A 19,842-nucleotide genomic window follows, 5' to 3' on the forward strand; every position below is an offset into this window, starting at 1 on the left:
TCACTTATTTCCAAAACATAATTAGGATACACACTAAACTAATAAGATCAAAATGCTTTTCTAAGAATCATAACATTAACATAATTCCTTCCTACTATAAAAAAAAATCAATGAAACACATTTGAGGCCAAAGAATCATTAGAATGGTTATCATCGGCTGTCTTTAATGAGAGATTTGTAAAATAATAGGCACTAGAGAAAGATAATTACCTGGCTCCCCCCAAAAACAAAATCAGAATCAAATAAAAGCCTTCAAACAAATGAACTATATTGTTATATTTATCATATCTGAAAGCATTTTCATTCGATGAGGAAACTATAGCACCAGGTGTAAGCTTAACAGAAGCAGAGCTGTCGGCAAAACCTGGGCTGCCTGACCACAAAGCCCTGGTCTGAACCACTATGCTCTGCAGCCTTCAGCAAACAGCAAATCTGACCCAAGAAGGCAATGAATAGAAGCCCAGACACAGTGAATGATAACACAGGATTAGAACAGGAGAATGAAAGATTCCAAGATTCCCAGGAGAAAAGGGGACTCAGGACAAAAGACAGTATGTTTTCAAAGTTGTCATACTTAAAAATAATGCAAATAATGCCTTTTTCATACAGAAAAGGCAATTAGAAACTCCAACAAAAAAAGACAAGTTCATGCCCCAAATGTTGGAAATTAAATTTTAGCAACTGATAGAGTGCAAGAAAAGAAGGTCTATTTGATTCTGATGCTGAAACCATCTCTCAGGGTTTAAGTCCCACACACACACAAAAATACAGCCTTAGCACACTACATGGTCTGATCATTCATGAAGTCTTCTCAGTAATACAAACACTAGTTCACCAGTACTCCACTTTTAGAACAAATAAAGAAAAGCTATGAAAGAAGTGACTGAAGGTAAAAGACAGTATGAAACTGTCAACCCTCTTGACAATGTACAATGAAAGTACGGTTGAGAGAAGTCTTTCCAGAAAGTGAAATTTGCAGGTTAAGGAGGACAAGGTGGCAAAAAGAAAGCAACAGCCTCATGATGTCAAGAGAAAGTTGTAAGATGCTGAAAGTTCGTAGGATAAGAAATAAAGAAACAAATATATAACTTAAAGTTTCTAAAATGACCAGAGGAATGAAATTTACATAACTGGAATGCTAGGATGAGACAGGGCTGGGGAGGAACATAATGTGAGCTTAATCACATCTTCCATCCCAAAGACTCAACAGACTTTATCTATTGAGAAATTTTAAAACAGAGACTTAAATATATTATCTGAAAGTACCGATGAAATAAGAACTAAAAATAAAACAGTTAAAATTTTTAAAAATAAAAAAAAAAGGCTACCTCTAGAGAGTGGAATCAGAATGGAGAGGGATGGGCAGGAGACTGTTTTTTTCATCCTAAGTCTTTCTACATTATTTGGGTTGTTACTAATTGCATATATTATTTTAATACAAGTTAACAATAAAAGAAATTAAATTTTAAATTTAACTTGTCATTATTTTAGAAGATGACTCTAAAAATATTTCATACAATGTCCAAATCTGGCATTTTAGTTTGTTTTTTTAAAATAAACTTTCATAAAAGTTGTGTAAATAGCAGAGTTCACATATACGCTGGCTTCTCTAATGTTAATAACTTAGAGTACACTTATCAAAACCAGCTACCAGTTTTGCTGCAATGCTAATAGCTAAATTACAGATTTTGAATGTTACCAGTTTTTCCCATAGCTGTTTTGGGAAAACAGTTCTTTTCTGTTCCAGGATCAAATCCAGGATCCTACAATGCATTTACTTGTTGTGTCTCCTTAGTCTTCTCTTATTTGTTACAGTTCTTTCATCTTTCTTTATCATGACTTTGACAATTCTGTACAATGCCTCTCAATTTGGGTTTGTTTGATGTTTTCTCATGATCACACAGAGATTACGCATCTTTGGCAAGAAGACCAAAGAAGTGACATTGTGTCCTTCTTGGTGCATTATATTAGAGATATATGATGTTAATATAATCTTATTACTGGTGATGTTAATCTTGATCACTTGGATAAAATAGCGACCGCCAGTCTTTCCAATTGTAAAATTACTATTTTCCCCTTTGTAAGTGATAAATAGCTTTGGGGAAATACTTCTAGACTATGATATTCATTTCTTAAAATAATTGACAAATAAAGATTATATATATTAAAGTGAGCAATGTGATGATTTGATACACATTGTGTAATGATTACCACAATCAAATTAATTAACACATCCATCACTTTTCATGCTGTACCTTAAATACCCAGAACCTGCTGATCCTATAACTGAGAATTTGTACCCTATGACCAACATCTCCCCATTTACCCACTCCCTAACCCCCAGGAACCACGGTTCTACTCTCTGCTTCTATGAATTTTACTTTCTTAGTTTACACATATAATACAATATTTGTCTGTTATGACATTCATTTTTGATACATTATATATGTTTACAGTTATCTTTTAGAGATGCATAGTGATGTATTTCTGGATGAAATCAGAATGTCTGGTATTTGCTTCAATATCATACAGACATGTGGGAAGTAGGGTTTGGTATAGATGGAACAATATTGCTCAAGAGCTGGTAATTGATGAGACTACAGGGATTCATTTTACTAATCTTTTTTGTGTGTCTTTAAATTTTTCCATGGTAAAAGTTTTAAAAAATTAGAACCCAAATAAATACAACTCCATGTACATATGTATCAAAAGATAACACAAATTTATCCATTCAGGTATCTTGATCGGAAAACACTATTATGCTTAAATTTACATTTTCTAATTTGAACCTTTTTGTTTTTTCAAACAGTGCCAGGAAGCAGCTCCCAAGTTCACGCTGAGGTTTTTGCCACCAACATTTAAAATACAGGCATTGTGCGCCCTCTAGAGTGTTCTTCTATAATGTCAGTTTTGCACTGACAAGTTGAATAACAAAAATCAGATTATATTCAAAAAGGGGAAAAAAAAATCCTCACAAAAATTTCTGCTTCTCCACTAGTCAATAAATTATCTGCTAGTTACTTGGCTATGTACCAAAACCACTTCAAGGCCAAAGATTATCAACCTTTTCCCACCTACTCTACTGTTTCTCAGAACACATGATGCAGCTCAGGGAACAAAAAAGGACAGAAGACTACAATCAGTCAAAACATTTTTAAGCAACCCTCATAAAGGCCAGATGAAAAAGGATGCTGAAATCAATATTAATAGCTATTTTAGAAGCATCTCATTGTGTTCTGCCCATATAAACGGTTCCATTTCTATCCTTTAGAATGCTCTAACACTCAGAAATTGTGCTCCACTCTCACTCAGGTCAAGATTTGGTTCAAGTCTTGTAGATCCACCATCACGTTATTTTCTTAGGATTTACTGAAAAATTCTATCAGTGAATTTATCTGTAAGACACAAATAGGAGGCAAAGTGTAACGAGAATCACAGGCTTTGGAATTATACAAACTTGACCTTCAATTCCGGTCCTGCCACCTCCTAGTTGTATTACTTAATTTTTCTAAGCCTCCGCTTATGATCTGTACAAACAGGCTAATGTCTTACAGTTTAAGGATTAGGAAAATATATGCAAAGTTAACAATCATAATTAGTATTCAAATTTTAACTACTTTCATTATGTGATCCCAAAGTAATCTGTAGCCAGGTAGTCGAACCCACAGATAAACGTTTTAATTTCCTTTGAATGATTCCAATCGCTATTTTTTAATTACACATCTAAAAAACTAGATCTGACCTTCAAATTTAGTTTTCTTACATATATAGTTTCTTAATACTCCATATAAGATGGTGTTTATTCAGACAATAAGACAGTATACAGTAATGAGAACATCAAGGGTAATTCTTGACCCACACGGTATTCACTGGAGATAATTTGCACACACCTGATGAAGGATCTTCTTCATAAGTTTTATTATTTTCATGTGTCATTTCAAAAACTGTTTTGAATATATGAAATAGTTACAGGAGTAACTGTAACTAGAAAAGACAAAATTAAAATAAGAGCTATTTGTAGACAGCAGTAAATACAATAAGAAAAGAAAATTAATCTCAATGGAAGTACAGAGAGTTTATCTGGCAGAAAACCATTAGCTTGCCTAGGAATTTAGTGAGAACTCCATAATTCTTGCTAAATATATCTGGAGATCTTAAATACCTAAGTACTTAAAACTGGTCTGCTTTTGAGAAGCAGGCATGATTAAGTCATTGGTTTGTTAAATATTATCTGAGTGTGCTATGTGCCACACACTCTTCTAGGTGTTAGATTAATAGTAGGGAACAAAACAGGAGGCATGCGACCTCCTGATGCATACATTCTAGTGAAGGGAAGACAACAGTAATTAATTTTTGAACAAGAAATGAAGGTAATTTCAAACATCAGTGCATGCAAAGGTAACAGGTGAGTGATCGGGGATGGGGTAGGTCTATTTTAGCTGGAGTGATCACAGGAGGTCCCTCAGAGAAGGGGCATGTAAACTAACACCTAGATAAGGGAAAATCATGCAAACACGTGATAATATGCACCTACAAGCCACAGTTCTTCATGAACACTTCCATCAACACAGATTCCTTACACTTGCTTATTTCCTCTAATTAATTTATTTTTAATATCATGTAGACTTCCAGTTTCCCCAAACTCCTGGCACTAACGCCTATCTAAACGCTTAAAGACTACAGACAGATATAAATATGGATTATTCATTTTAAATATATATTTTCCTCCCCAGAAAAAATTTATGTGTTTATAAAATGTAAAATACACAGCTCACCATAAAGGTTAAGTTCATGGATTCTGGAGTCCTCTGATCTCTCCCTTACTGGTATGAGACCCTGGGCCAACCACAAACTTACCAAGCTTTAGTTTCTGTCAAGTAGGGATCGTGTTTTGGGCTACTGTGAGGATTATGTGAAATAATGTATGTAAACAACTTAGCACAGTGACTGGAACATTCTAAGTACTTGGTAAATGTAAACAGTTTATTTCCATCTAAAATGACACATATTTTTTAGGTGTTTACATATGAATATATCAATATAAGAGGTATTCTGAGATTTTAACTTTAAAATCAAAACTATATATAAAAGTAAATAAATCAGAAGTAAATTCATGTCTTCAAAATAATTTCAGTGAGACCACCAAATAATTTTTAAAGATGAGTTTCTACACTAGTGCCCAAAAGAACAAAGGTGGCAGAAAAAGAAAACAAACAGACATTTCCATTTACAGAGGAGAATGACCAAAAAAACATAGTGGTACAGACAATTACTCATGGATCTTAACAACGCTGGATGCCCAAATGTTGGCTGAAGCTAGAGATGTATGAAATGGTCTTCTTTCTGAAGAGATGAAACTTTAGCTGGAAGGGTTTGAAGAGACAGAATATGGCAGATCCTAGGGGGTGACTCAGTAAAGGTAGTCCCACTGCCCCCAGTCCACCCTTTGCCTGACTTCATCTACTACAGTGAAAAGCTACACACTCAAGTTCCCAATCCCCACGCAACTCAGAAAGGCCCTGAGATACCATCTGTCCCACGAAAGTTTTTGTTTTCGAGATAAACAAAAGGACAGATAAAGTTAGTACCGCCTCATGCCCTTCCCCTTCTTCATGCCCGGAATAGAACTATGATGCCTGAAAGTAGAGCAGCCATTTTGTGACCATGAGTCAATTAGCCAGACCATTAAAGTTAGCCAGGCAAAATGAAAAAGACTGGATTCTCCTTGCCCTCATCTAACCAGTACACCAGCTTTAGAATGATCATCTTCAGATTTCTTGTTACAAAAGGGAAAAACAGAAAACTTTTTTGGTGAAACCATTGAGGTCAAATTTTCTGTTATTTGCAGCCTAAATGCAATCCAAATGGACTCACGAAGATGAAGAAAGATGACATTTCACATGGGATGAAAACCACAAAGGAACAACAACAAAGAGCTACTTCAACACTATGGTTTATGATCACAACGTTTAAATGAAGAATTAACAGATAATTTCTACCTGTATCCAATAGCTTCCAATGTGTTTACAGTAAAGCATCATATTATTGCATTTACATCCCATAAACCATATACACAGGAACTGGTGCCCCTTCAGGACAACATGGCCAACATGCAACAATGGAAATATGTAGCATTTTCAAGTCACTTCACAGCGTAAATGAAATTTGTCCAAGGAATGAAAAAAGTAAATAGCAGCTGGTTTCATGTAAACGAAACATGAGAAACTATGCACTGAAGGGCTAGAGTAATACTTCCACATTAAGATAATTTTACTCAATTGTTCTTCCTAAAAATGTTTGCTTATTTAAGAGATGATGAAAAACTAGAGGCTAAAGTCCAGGTTTAAGGAGTAATAATTTTAGGTTCTTGAGTTAAAGAACGAATCAAATGAACCAGCACCCATTCTTCATAGAACATCTCTACAGTAAAGTTATAATAATGTAAATGTAATTAAGTGACTCATTTTATAAACCTCTATGATAAAAGAGGAAATTTCATTTTCATTTGTTTAATATTTCCATCAAAAAGAATGTCTCATTACACATTTACTGAAAGCCTGAATAATAAAACAATGGACAACTTCCAAGAGCAAACAGGGATTTTTTTCTTTTCCCATGAAGCTAGCATTATGGAATTTTAACAGATGTTCTATTTGGTCATAGTTAATAAAATGAATTATGTAGGATTAAAATAGGGTTCAATATGTTTGCATTAGATTTTAACTGAAAAACAATTTCACATTAGAAGTTTGGAAAGATTTTGAATCATTTTTTTTCCTTTTCAGTAGAAGTGCTAAGATGAAGAAAAGAAATTATTATAGCACTTACTGCTTTTCCAATAAAACCAGACTTATAAAAACTACTTTTTCAAGGTTTAAGAAGACTGGAATCTTAGAAAACTATATACCCTTTGGTATTTCATCACCCATCTCATGCAAAGATCATAGTAATGTAGTATATCAAAAGCCTGATTCACTACCCTACATAACTCCAAGCCCCTTTAGAGCTCCCTCACCTTTCTGAAATGATCACGACGTCAGGCAGCATCTGAACAAAAATGAGTCAAAGCAGTGAAAAACAAGTATTCACTGAGTGCTCACTGTGTAGAAAGTATTATGCTAGAGCCTGTGCATCCTACAAGGAGGTAAAAACCCAGTGGCTGTTTTCAAGAGGACTTATATGCTATCTGGAAAGATAAGGAACAACCCAACTATAAGAACAAACTGAAAGAGAACAAGGTAAATCAAAGAAAACAATTTCACACAAACATACACAGAGACAGATACACAGCACTGATACAAGAAGGGAGAAAATTCTCCCTTATGAGATAGGACTATTTTTTTTCTCTTTTACAATCATGATAAGCAGGAAATAGTATATAGAGGCTTAAGGACAGTAAAGATGCAACAGAAGTTCTGGCGATAGTTGCTTGGTAACATTTTTCAGTGGAAAACATCCAAGTGGTGCAATCTCCGTAAGAATAAGCCAAAAATGAACAATCATGGAATTTTCCCAACACACTTCCATTAGGAATCTTGATCAGCTCAATCATCAATTAGGGTAACTTTACTTTTTATACCAATATGCTGTTTTTCCTACATAAGTAGCCAGTGAATATAAAATCAACTGCAGGTTGCAATTTTTTTACTATTATAGAGATGCCTCTCAATAAGACATTTGGATACAACACTCTCATTATAGCTGAAGAGCTTTACAAGCAGTAACAGTTGTCTGGCCTCTCATTCAAACACAGCAATTGTTAGTCATCAACATGTCTGAATGCAGACAGCTCAAGGTTGCATCCCTGTTAAAGAACCTAACAACCTAAAGGCAGGTTTAATTTCCGAATCTCCTAGCACGCTATACTGCTATTATAGCCGCCTTTTAGAACTGCTGTAAAGGTATAAAGGTATAAACGAGAAGAGTCTATGCAAAGTTCCTAGCACAAATGGACAAACCTGGACTCAGATTAAGTAAACTTGTCAGGAGCAGATGGCTGGTAAGGGACAGAGCTGCATTCCACACTTAGGTGTTTTATCAGTCCATTCTCACACTGCTATAAAGACACTACCTGAGACTGAGTAATTTATAAAGGAAAGAGGTTTGGCTCACAGTTCGCATGACTGGGGAGCCTCAGGCAACTTACAATCATGGCAGAAGGCAAAGGGAAAGCAAGACATATCTCACATGGCAGAATGAGAGAGAGAGCACAAAGGGGGAACTGCCAAACACTTTTAAAACCATCAGCTCTTGTGAGAACTCTCTCAGTCTCATGAGAAGACCATGAGGGAAACCACCCATCCAATCACCTCCCATCAGGTCCCTCCCCTGCCACATGGGGATTACAATTCAAGATGAGATTTAGGTGGGGACACAAAGCCAAACCATATCAGATGTCCTTCACTGTTAACGCTCTTTCAGTTACCAGAGTACTAATCATCCTAGTTTACATTTCCTGAGCACATACTGTGTGACAGGCACTACAGAAAGCACTTTCCCTGGATCCCCTCATTTAATCCTCACAAGAATTTGGGGAAGTTTCAAATCATCAGTTCACAGGAAAGTAAATAAAACTGTTCTCAGATATATGTTACTATATCCAGTCTTACTTGTAATTAAAATTAGAACTACAATGACACCATGTTTTTTCTTTAAGACTGCTAGTCCATAGGTGAGGCAGGGGAAAACGGAAAGCTCCTACATTGTTGGCAAGTGTCAATTGGTACTTCCCTAAACGGCAATTTGGCATTATCTACCAAAATTACAAATGCCCATACCTTTCATGAAGTAATTCTACTTTTGGTATGTAACCTGCAAACATTCAACCATGTATAAAATGACACAGGAACAGTATCATTCACTGCAGCATGTCTGTAATGTCCACCAACTGGGAAATGTTAAATAAACAATGGTTTGTTTATACAATGGACTACTGTGCAATCATTATAAAAGACAGTGCTCTTAATGAAGTGATATAAATGATCTCCAAAATAAAGTAGGTTAGAAAGCAGCAACAAAAAATACAGAAGATCTAGGACAGAGTGTCTCTGGAAAAACACTAACGAGACTTATATAACATGAGTGTTTGGGGGAAAGGCACTGAGTAGGCAGACAGCAGAACTGGGAAGGAGACTTTGGAGGGCAGTCCTTGACGCTTGATCCCTGAAGGTTCCCGTTTCCAGCCACTGGATTTAGGGGAATCCCCACTGCCTAACATGGATATTAAGGGAAAACAAGTCTGAAAAGCTGCTATATCCACTTTTGAATAAACTACTAAGAGTGATGATTTTTGCACCTAAAGACTGGGGGCTTCAATGAACTTACTGAACAGATTGAATTACTTGTTTGGCGTGCTTGACTGCTTGCAGCAAAACTAGGGTGGGGAGAATAACCCTCACCTATCTCAAATCTCTTTACTAGCATCTACCGAAAAGAAACCAGGAGTTATTTGTTATTAAAATGGCTACATCTTGCCATTGGGACAGCTCCAACCAGCTTCTCACCTTCAGGTTTCTGCAGACAGGAGTCAGATACCAGCAATTTATCCTCCAGACTCCAGGGGACACATGTCAGGCTCTTTCAAGGGCTTTTCCCAAATTCTCCACTCCAGTCCCTGGCAAACAGCTGAGGGCAAGAGGTTCAACTTCTCCTCCAGGCAAATACCCCACTTCGTGCTCTCTTGAAGGCCCTCCCTTGGCTTGCACTCTCTTCTATGGTCATGAAAACCCCAATTCTGCTTCAATAAGCAAGGTACACACATGTACTTTCACACCCTTGTGGCTTTGCTCTTGCTGTTTTATCTGCCTATAACCTTAACTACTTCTAACTGCCACTCCTTCAACAATTAAGAATCATTTTATGCTAACTGAGCACCACTCAAGCATTGCTTTGTCTGTAACCCCAGTTGCATCTTGTACATACTTATCATTACAGGGCTTATGACACTGCACTGTAAAGTGTCTACTTCCCTGTTTGTTTCCCCGCCAGAAAGTGAATCCTTCAGGGCAGAGGTATTCCTTGTAGTGCCCCAAGACCCAGTAGGCACTCCAAAAAGGACAGCTGAATGAAATTTGTGGACAAAAGACATCTGCTAAGTTTAACTAATTCCCACTTCTTTTGAAACAATCTGCTTTACTCTGCTTTCTTCCTCTATAAAAAGTCCTTCTAATTCACGTTCAAGAGTATGAGGCTGCTCTCCATAAAATTTTCAGGCCAATAGCATCTCAAATCATCCTGGTTATGAAAGCATCTATGATTTTGCTCCCCACTTTCATCTTACTGCAGTAATATCACTGCACCAGCATGCTTGACCGCATCTCATTTGGCAAAGATCATGAGAAAAATGAACACTGAAAGGATGAGGTAGTGTAATCTGCTGACCTTGCTTAGACTCCATTTAAAATTCACAGTAACTAAAATAATTTCAGAGAATGTAAGGGATAAGCATGCAATCTCCACAAACATCAAATGCAGTTAAAAAAAAAAAAGTGTGACAACATTCGCACAATCTAAAGAACACAGAATCTATCTTATAATGCATGGACTCAAACTTCAATCTCATTCTAATGGGCAACTGCTAGGGAGATAAAACCAGTTTAAAGAAAAAATTGCATACAGAATAAATGTATACGTTTCCAGGTGATTCTCACTAAGGTTTTGATGTATTCTCTTATTGAAACAACAAACACGCTCTTGGCAAAAAGATTTTATATTGGTGCCAGAATAAAGTAAGAATCTAAACTATTTATAATGCATAAAATTCTGCTTAAAGCAGATCTATCACTTCTTATTTTTCTCATTTTGAGAAGAAACTATGTTTCATTCGGCAATAATTCTCTCATTCTATCACAGAATCTGTACAAAAGCAATACCTCAACTAAAATCAACTCTGAAGGATCTTTTATAAATAACGCATGATGCAGAAGACCTCAATTAAATTTCCAACAAAACGCTGCCATTTTGAGTAAACAAAGTCATCTCAGTAAGGTCACACTACTTTCAAGGACTGCAGGCTAGAAATTAATTACTAGCATGACATATGTCAAAACAAATTTTTTAAAGAACAGAATGCAATTGCGACCATGTATTTTATCTGTTTGTACATAAAACCAGTATTCTCTGGCATGTAAATATATTCATTTATTCAGCATCTCTCAGAAAAATAAAAAAGCCTTATTGCCTCTCTTTTTCCTGCACCCAGGTGAAATCTGAGTAAGTAACACATGTTTAGTGAGTCAGAAACTAAGTACAGAGTGAATATACAGTATGGGTGCTATTTCTGAAAGGCACAAGTCATCTCCACACAATTAACTAATTTTGAAACATTAAGTTTGCCTTAAAAAGAAGTTCTTCAAAGATCTACACCAACTAGGTTGCTAACCTGTGAAAACCAAAGCTTTAAGTCACATGTAACAGTGTTGGTATGTCATAAAGAAGACTGTAATCTCTAGTTAAAAACAAAAAACTACCTGAGAATAAAATGAGGGATTTCAATGAATTTCAGTATTCGGTCAAATACGGCAATATTTAACTATTATGTTTCAGTATACCAGAACCTCCAAATAGAAAACGCAGATGCAGAGCAGATGTATGCAGGTTCTCACTTATATTTTAACAGAAAATTGTGTCCCAAACCAGACTTCTATCTCTCCTATCTGAAAACGAACTTTTGAACTTCAAGATAGTCTCTTCTACGTGAAACAAAGATTACAACATGCTTCTTTTTATTTTTTTTCTTTTTTGAGACAGGGTCTCTCTGTCACCCAGGCTGGAATGCAGTGGCACAATCACAGCTCACTGAAGCCTCGACCTCCCAGGCTCAAGCAGTCCTCCCACCTCGGCCTCCCAAGTAGCTGGGATTACAGGCACCACCATGCCCAGCTAGTTTTCGTATGTTATAGAGACAGGGTCTCACAATGTTGCCCAGGCTGGTCTTAAACTCCTAGGCTCAAACAAACCACCCACCTCCACCTACCAAAATGCTGGGATTACAGGCTTGAGTCACCATGCCTGGCCTATACCATGTTCTTGCAGTAAAATACTGAAACTACTTAGTGACGGTAAACTTTTGCTCTTTCAACCAAACAGAACAAAAGAAAATTTCCCATGTGTTGAATCACAGAAATTTAGAGTTAGAAGGCAAAGAGAGGTGAAGTGGCTTCCCCTGGGGTACACTGCTCTGTGAATCACCTGCAGTGCCAGGACTCCAGTCCAGACTGAACTTCCCAGCTCATCATATTTTGTTACCAAGAAGCCAAGGGCTCACTGCCTGATACAGACTTCTGAGACATCCACCTCTTAAAAAAGAGGTCCCCAACCTTTTTCGCACCAGGGACAGGTTTTGTGGAAGACAATTTTTCCATGGACCAGTGGTGGGGTGGGTGGTTTCAGGATGAAACTGTTCCACCTAAGATGTTCCACCTCCAATCATCATGCATTAGATTCTCATAAGGAGCACACAACCTAAATCCCTTGCATGCACAGTTCACAATAGGGTTCGTGCTCCTATGAGAATCTAATGCTGCTGCTGATCTGACAGGAGGCAGAGCTCAGGTGGTAATGCTCACTCACCTGCTGCTCACCTCCTGCTGTGCAGCTTAGTTCCTAACAGGCCACAGACTAGTACCAGGCCACGGACCAGTACCAGTCCACGGCCCTGGGGTTGGGGTCCCTGTCTTAGAATGCTTATTTTATTACCAATTTTTCATTAGTTCCTCAAAATTCAGTAATAATATCTTACCCTTAGTAGTTATTTCTTTTTTTTTTTTTGGAGACAGAGTCGCTCTTGTTGCCCTGTTGCCCAGGCTGGAATCCAGTGGCACGATCTTGGCTCACTGCAACCTCCACCTCCCAAGTTCAAGCAGTTCTCCTGCCTCAGCCTCCTGAGTAACTGGGATTACAGATGCCCACCACTCAGCTAATTTTTATATTTTTAGTAGAGATGGGGTTTTGTCATGTTGGCCAGGTTGGTTTCAAACTCACCTCAGGTGATCTTTCTGCCTCGGCCTCCCAAACTGCTGGGATTACAGGCGTGAGCCACCACGCCTGGCCTGAAGTTACTTCTTAATACTTCAACTATAAGAGGCCAGGCGCGGCGACTCACGCCTGTAATCCCAGCACTTTGGGAGGCCGAGGCGGGAGGATCACGAGGTCAGGAGATTGAGACCATCCTGGCTATCACAGTGAAACCCCGTCTCTACTAAAAATACAAAAAATTAGCTGTGCATGCTGGTGGGCACCTGTGGTCCCAGCTACTCGGGAGGCTGAGGCAGGAGAATGGCGTGGACCCGGGAGGCGGAGGTTGCAGTGAGCCGAGATCGCACCACTGCACTCCAGCCTGGGCGACAGAGCAAGACTGCATTTCAAAAAAAAAAAAAAAAAACTTCAACTATAAGAGACATTTAGCCACCCTAGAATAACAAGTCAGTTACATCATGGGTCATTCTAACCACTGAAATTGCTCTTCCTGCAAACCCATTCTACTCATTCTTTTAAATATAAAAACTCAGAAAACTTAACAGAAGAGTGACGATACTTTCCCTTTTTGATTTTTTAAACCAAGTTTCTCCAAATATATTTCTAATTGTTAAGTAGTATAAATTTACTGAACAAAGGACATCATTCTTTTGTACTTCAATATTGGAAAGTAAGTGACTTACCTCTCTTAAAACTGTGCTTTTATAGCCTTGATACAACCCTTGGATACCCTGAAACAAACACACAGCCAAGAGTTCAGAAAGAATGGCAGAGATTTCTGAAGGACATTCGGTATACAGCAGATCTACCTGCTCTTGTATGAGTTCTAGAACATTCACAATTGCCACACTTCTATAAGAGGATAATGATTCTAAACTGGCCTAAGGTACATAACTATACCTTATAAAACTTATATACCTCTATAACTAGCTCCTAAGGGAGCTCAGATTAGCTCTCTTTGAAATAGGAACACCTCTAACAATAAAACTGACTACATATTTACTTAGTTTTAGTTGCTGTTATTCTACTAAATATTAATTATATAGTACTTAATTACTGTAACATGTCTTCTCTTGAAAAGAACATTTGAGATGCTTTAAATACATTTCCAAAAGCAAATGCATACACATGCCGATTATCCTTTTGTATAAAAACAGAATTATATTTATAGCCTCAAACATCAGAAATTCATTCATAATCTCTCAAAGTCGTGGTCAATATTTCCAGACAACCCTGGATTAACCATCCACATAGTTCAAGGGGGAAGTTATACTAGCTTCATCTCATTTGTGCAATTAGATATTCAATGTCTCCTCACCTAGGTAACAGACCATTACAAATAACTTTTCTAAAATCAAGACTCATTGAAAATTTCCATGTGATTGAGTCACATGTCTTTTTAAAAAAAGGCTTCTATAAAAACTATAAAGGAAAGCAGCTAAATGCTCTCTAGTCACATGGCCAGGAAGAATAATTTCTGACTGACAGCTCCAAATGCATCAGTAAAAGAAGCTACATTTTGGTATAAACGTTATGACACTGGTCACTGTTATCAGTCCAGTACTAAATCTCTTCCATGGACCTAAAATACTATAGTGATGTTTTAATATAATATCTTTCTTCATTTTACATATTTAAAATTTGTTTCACATCTGATTCCAGAAGAACTGCAGGAAGATTACAATTCAGGACACATATACTGTAGAGACACTCAATGTTATGCTTAGAAATTTGAAAAACATGTAAATGAAAATATTCAAAAACCAATAAAAGACAAAGATAATCTTAGCAAAAAATTACTTTAACTGGACATTAAATTTAGCTCTAAAGTTTTCTCTAAGGCTCTTAGGATGAAATCCACAGTGTTCATATTAGCTACTATAAAATCTTAATAAAGAAAAGAAGAGCTTAAAAAACCCATCTCACCTCTTCATATAAGATGTTAGAGAAAATCTGAAATGTTCTTGTAGAAGCAGATACCTGTGCCCTCTGCTTAACCACTTCAGATGGAACTCGAATCAGGCAGGCAACCTAAAAGACAAATTTAATTATATCCTAAAAGGTAAATAACTGCTATAAAAATTGAAATTTTTTGGTAAGCAAAAATTGTAGTAAAAAGGTATAATATGTAGGCTTACTGCAAGATGTCAAAAAGTTTCGGTTTTTTTTAACCTAAAACTCCTGGACCCTTAAAGCATGTATGTTGTTTTGTCAGCCCAGAACCTTTTCTGGCTTGTCCTGTACAGATCCTCCCACCTCCCGCCAGATGTTCCAAGAACATCTGTCTATAAGCCTCCCAACAGCAAGAAGCACATTTACTCATTTCGAATCCCCAACGCCCAGAACTGCAACTGGCACATGACATTTCAAACATGTGTAATGAAAGATGAACCAGAGGAACCTCTGCTTTACTGGAAGTAATGCATACATCCGTACAGGCAAGCTGACCATCAGCTGGTACCCACCCTTCCACCCCTCACCAACTCCAGCCCCTAGACCTCTTGATCACGCAGCAACTGAAAAGGGACTCCCAGCACTCTCATACACTCTCCTCCAGCATTCCAGCAGACGTGGGTCATCCTCACAGCTACCGGCCAATATATGATTCTAATATCACCCTTGGTGACATGCTGAGGCCGGGTATATGTCATCTCAAATGCACACTGCCAGGATTTTACCTTACCCTATATAAAGGTAATTTACTTATTTTCAGAAATAGAAACAATAAAGAATTAGTCAAACCCAAAGGAACTCTGCCCACAAAAGGAAAGAAGGCAAGGTTGGAGAAAGGGTGGCAAGGTACAGGGAGGGAGATGTGTAAAAATATTTTAAACATTTTAATGAAAGTCCTGTATTTAAGCCTCTATGCACCTAGCAGTCTGCAAATATACAAACTTTTTCTGCAACTTAGATTTCACATATGTAACCTTGAACACGAAAGTTATGGCACTCGGGAGGCCGAGACAGGAAGGTCGCTTGAGCCCAGGAGTTCAAGACTAGCCTGCAAGAAATGTAAGAAAACCATTCCACCAAACAGAGTACACAACTCAAAGAGGTTTGTCTTTTATGATCCGTATTCTCCTGATTCCTAATCAGAGATCAGTACTCAGTTTGGATATCACATAAGGCTTTTACTGTCCAAAATTAAATGGCTCTAAGGCAAGGCTCTACAGCAAATGTATAATGTAAAAGACCAAATAGGAAATATTTTACAGTTTGCAAGCCACATGGTCTCTGTCACAATTGTTCAACTACGCTGTTTTAGCACAAAAGCAGCTATACATAATAATATATAAATTAATACTTTGCCTATGTTCCAATAAAACTATATTTACAAAAACAGGTGACAGCTTGCCAACTCCTACTCTAAGGGAATTAGCCTTGGCAAGAGCAGACTGGGCACAGAACAGATATAAGCCCCAGCACCCCATGACAAGTGGGACAAAGACACCATGTGATGTGATTTTAGATGTCATGAAGTCAGCTAACACGGGCATATTGCCTCTAAAGCTAGGAAGTAACAATGCTTCATACCGATGCATTACAACAAAGGGTATGGTTATGGTAACAAAGGATTCATTACCTGAAGTTATTTTTCTACCAAAACAGACAAGATTTACAAAACAATATCATCTGATTTCCATTTCTTCATTCACTGAACATTTGAATGCCTCTTATGTACAAAGCTTTCTGTAACTCGGGCCAACATATTTCTCCACCCAGTCTCCCTTCAAACTTACCTAATTCAGTTCAAGAAATACATATGGAGCCAGATACTACACAAGCCACTCCATGATAAAGAAGACTAAGATGATGCCCTGACCTCAAAGAACCCACAAATACATATAAATAATTTCAATAATATATGGCCAAAAGGGGGGTGGGGCGCATGGACAAAGATTATGGGAAATGCGGAGGAGGGGTATTTAGTCCAACCCCCAGATTCAGAGAAACTGCCCAAGATTACACCATTACAGAACCTTCCGGATGAGCCAGAATGAGCTGGCAAGAAAGGTGGAAAGGGCACAGTGGGAAGAGCGAACAATAAAAGAAAGTACACAAATACAAAAGCAGGGTGTTCAGGGGAATCAGCGGCAGTCCCACCAACACAGTATTCCAAAGCTGGCAGCCGCCCACACCATTCCGTATTACCAAAGCAGCAAGTGCAAGGTCAGGAGTAATGACAAGTAACACTGGACAGACAAGGCCCTGTATACCATGCTAAGGGGCTGAAACTTCATTCCATAGTCAGTGGGAACACTTGAAAAAGCTGAAGCAGAGGAATGATGTGTGCTTAGGGAGATCACCCTGGCTGCAGTGCACAGGACAGCTGGAGGGTGGGGAGGAAGGCAAGAAGCAAAGGGGGACCATGAGCCAGAAGGCAGGAGATGGGTTACGAGATTGCTATAGCAGTTCTATAAAAGATGTCTGGAAATGAATATGGCTCAGAGAAGGTCAAATCTGAGGAAAAAGGAGTAAAATGCACCGGACCTGGTCACTGACAGGAGGTTAAGGAGTGAAGAAGTAGGGAGACAGTAAGATGCTTCTGTTTGTGGTTTGGATAATAGGCATATGGTGGTCCCAAAACATGAGATTAGCAGTCCAGGGAAGAAGAAGCGGGGTAAGTTCAGACTAGGCAATGCTGAGTTGAAGTCTGGGGGACAGGTAAGGGGCCATGTCCAGCCAAGAAATGAATATATGACTATAAAACTAGAAAGTAACTTTTTCTGGGCTGCGAATACAGATATGGAAGTCATCAGCATACAGGTGATTGCTAAAACCAGATAGTAACACCCAAAGAGAGAACCAAAAAGGAAGATCAAAAGCCAATAATGGAACCCTGGGAACATCAATTTCTAAAGGGCAAGCAACAGTGGAAGGGGGTACATAATGTTACAGGGCACACCTGCCTTCTCTGGCTGCCCAGCTTCCGACTCTCACGTGTTGGGGGCTTCCCAGTTAGGAAAAACAAAGGGAGTCAGTCTCTCCCCTCCTGCCCTGGCAGGAGGACCACAATCAGGTGAGTTAGGTCTGGCTAATCAAACACTCCTGTCCAGGGGTCTGATTCTAGAGCTATGCTGGCAAATATGCAGGCCACTAGCCCATGCGGCTACGGAGCACTTGAAAAGTGGCTAGTACAATTGAGATGTTCTGTAAGTGTTAAATGACAGATTTTGAAAACTTGGTATAAAAAATTAATGTAAAATATCCTGTTAATAATTTAAAAAAAAAAAGAAAAGGAAAGAAAAGAAAAAAGAGAGAGATGAGGTCTCACTATGTTGCCCAAGCTGGCCCTGAACTCCTGGGCTCAGGCGATTCTCCCACCTTGGCCTCCTGAGTAGGTGGGTGCCACCATGCCCAATTAATAATTATTTTACATTAATTATACACTGAAATCTAAATACCATGGATGTGTTTGGTTTAATAAATGTTATTAAAATTCATCCCAGCAGATGTTTTCACCTTTTTTAATGTGGCTATTAGAAAATATAAAATTTCACCTGCATCTTACATTATATCTCCATTGAACAGTGCTGTTTGGAGCAACTGGGAGAGCTGAACATTCATTTACAGAAATAATTGCTTTTTTAGATGCAAGTACCAGGACCATGACTACAAATGACATTAAGTCACTTAAGTTATTTGGTGACAGGCAGTTCAAATTTTAGTCCAGAACTTCAAAGTGAACAAGACGTCGGGTTCTTCCTATCCTTCTGTCCAGCCACCCAGCTTCCTGGCTTCTCATCCTTGGGCATCCTGACTCTCAGACAAAATACAGCTTTTATGTCCTCCAGCACCACCTCATCACACAACAGAGTTGAAGGCAAGAAGAACAGGCCTCCTCCCTTTTCTCAGATTTCCCCCGCAGACATCTCCTTGCATGTGTTGGCCAGAGTTGTGTGACGTGGCAACCCCTTGTTAGGGAGGTGGAGGATATCTAGATCTAGCAAAGCGTTAGGAACATGAGACACAAACCAAATCAGTATTCTGTGGGCAAAGGAGAAGTGGAAGGCAACAGTGTCTGCCAATCTTCCAAAAAATATTCTTCATTCCATAAGTTAGCCAGGATCAGTGTTGATGGCAAGTAACCAAGCACCCTACTTGATGTGCAAGGGGGCCAGAAGCCTCAAATGGAGATTGGCAGAGCAACGCATCAAGAGTCTCGAGCAGCGCACATATGAGGGTTTACAGAGTTCACCGGTATTGCTTCCATAGAGTGGCTGGGGTGGGAGATCCATTACGGTCAATTCATAAGGGATTGAGGGAGATGAGCAAGTATAGACTACTGTCGTGCCAAGGTGGCTAGGTGTTAGGAGATGGATTCAGAGTTAAGAGGGCCACAGGGTCAAGGAACAGTGTGGTTTTAAGACAGTCAATATTTGCACATACGATGGGGGAAAGTGCTATCAGCAAGAGAAAGGCTGATAATGTAGGAAAGAAGTGAAATAATACATGAAGACCCCACAGGAAATGAAAGAAGGTAGAGTCAGAGGCCCGAGCCCATGCCTCTCTGTCTATGACTACCTCCCTTTACCAGGCCCATCCCTCAGCCTCGGGGTCACTCCTGCATCAAATCTGGATCTTTGGTTCAGGGCTCAACTCCAGAGAGGAAAGAGCAGTGATCTGGCTGAGGGTCTGCAGCCCTAGACTGTGGCCCCAGTTCTGCAAGTGAATTCCCGAGTGTTTCCCTGGCCTTCCAGAGTCTTTTTTTTTTTAATTCATTTTAAAATGAAGAAAATTGACAAATAATAATGTATATATTTATACAATTAGATGCACATATGTATAATTTTTCTTACTTGACTTGGACCAGAAATCTTTATGGTATCTTTTTAGGTCCTTATTTCTATAATTCTTGATTTTCCA

At 38.5% G+C, this 19,842-nt stretch overlaps 1 protein-coding gene across 5 annotated transcripts in view; it reads right to left on the reverse strand.

The window, feature by feature from the left end:
- Nucleotides 1–19,842, reverse strand: part of SLC25A26 (solute carrier family 25 member 26) — a 160,045-nt gene that overhangs the window by 103,726 nt on the left and 36,477 nt on the right. For all 5 annotated transcript variants that reach the window (XM_054483395.2, XM_054483397.2, XM_054483398.2 and 2 more), the window contains 2 exons: nucleotides 14,902–15,006; nucleotides 13,659–13,706 (listed from right to left, as the gene is read on the reverse strand). In XM_054483395.2, the coding sequence (XP_054339370.1) occupies nucleotides 13,659–13,706; nucleotides 14,902–15,006 (153 nt within the window). The remainder of the gene's footprint in view (nucleotides 1–13,658; nucleotides 13,707–14,901; nucleotides 15,007–19,842) is intronic.

This window comes from Pongo pygmaeus, chromosome 2, assembly GCF_028885625.2.
Source record: "Pongo pygmaeus isolate AG05252 chromosome 2, NHGRI_mPonPyg2-v2.0_pri, whole genome shotgun sequence".
Classification (NCBI taxonomy): domain Eukaryota; kingdom Metazoa; phylum Chordata; class Mammalia; order Primates; family Hominidae; genus Pongo; species Pongo pygmaeus.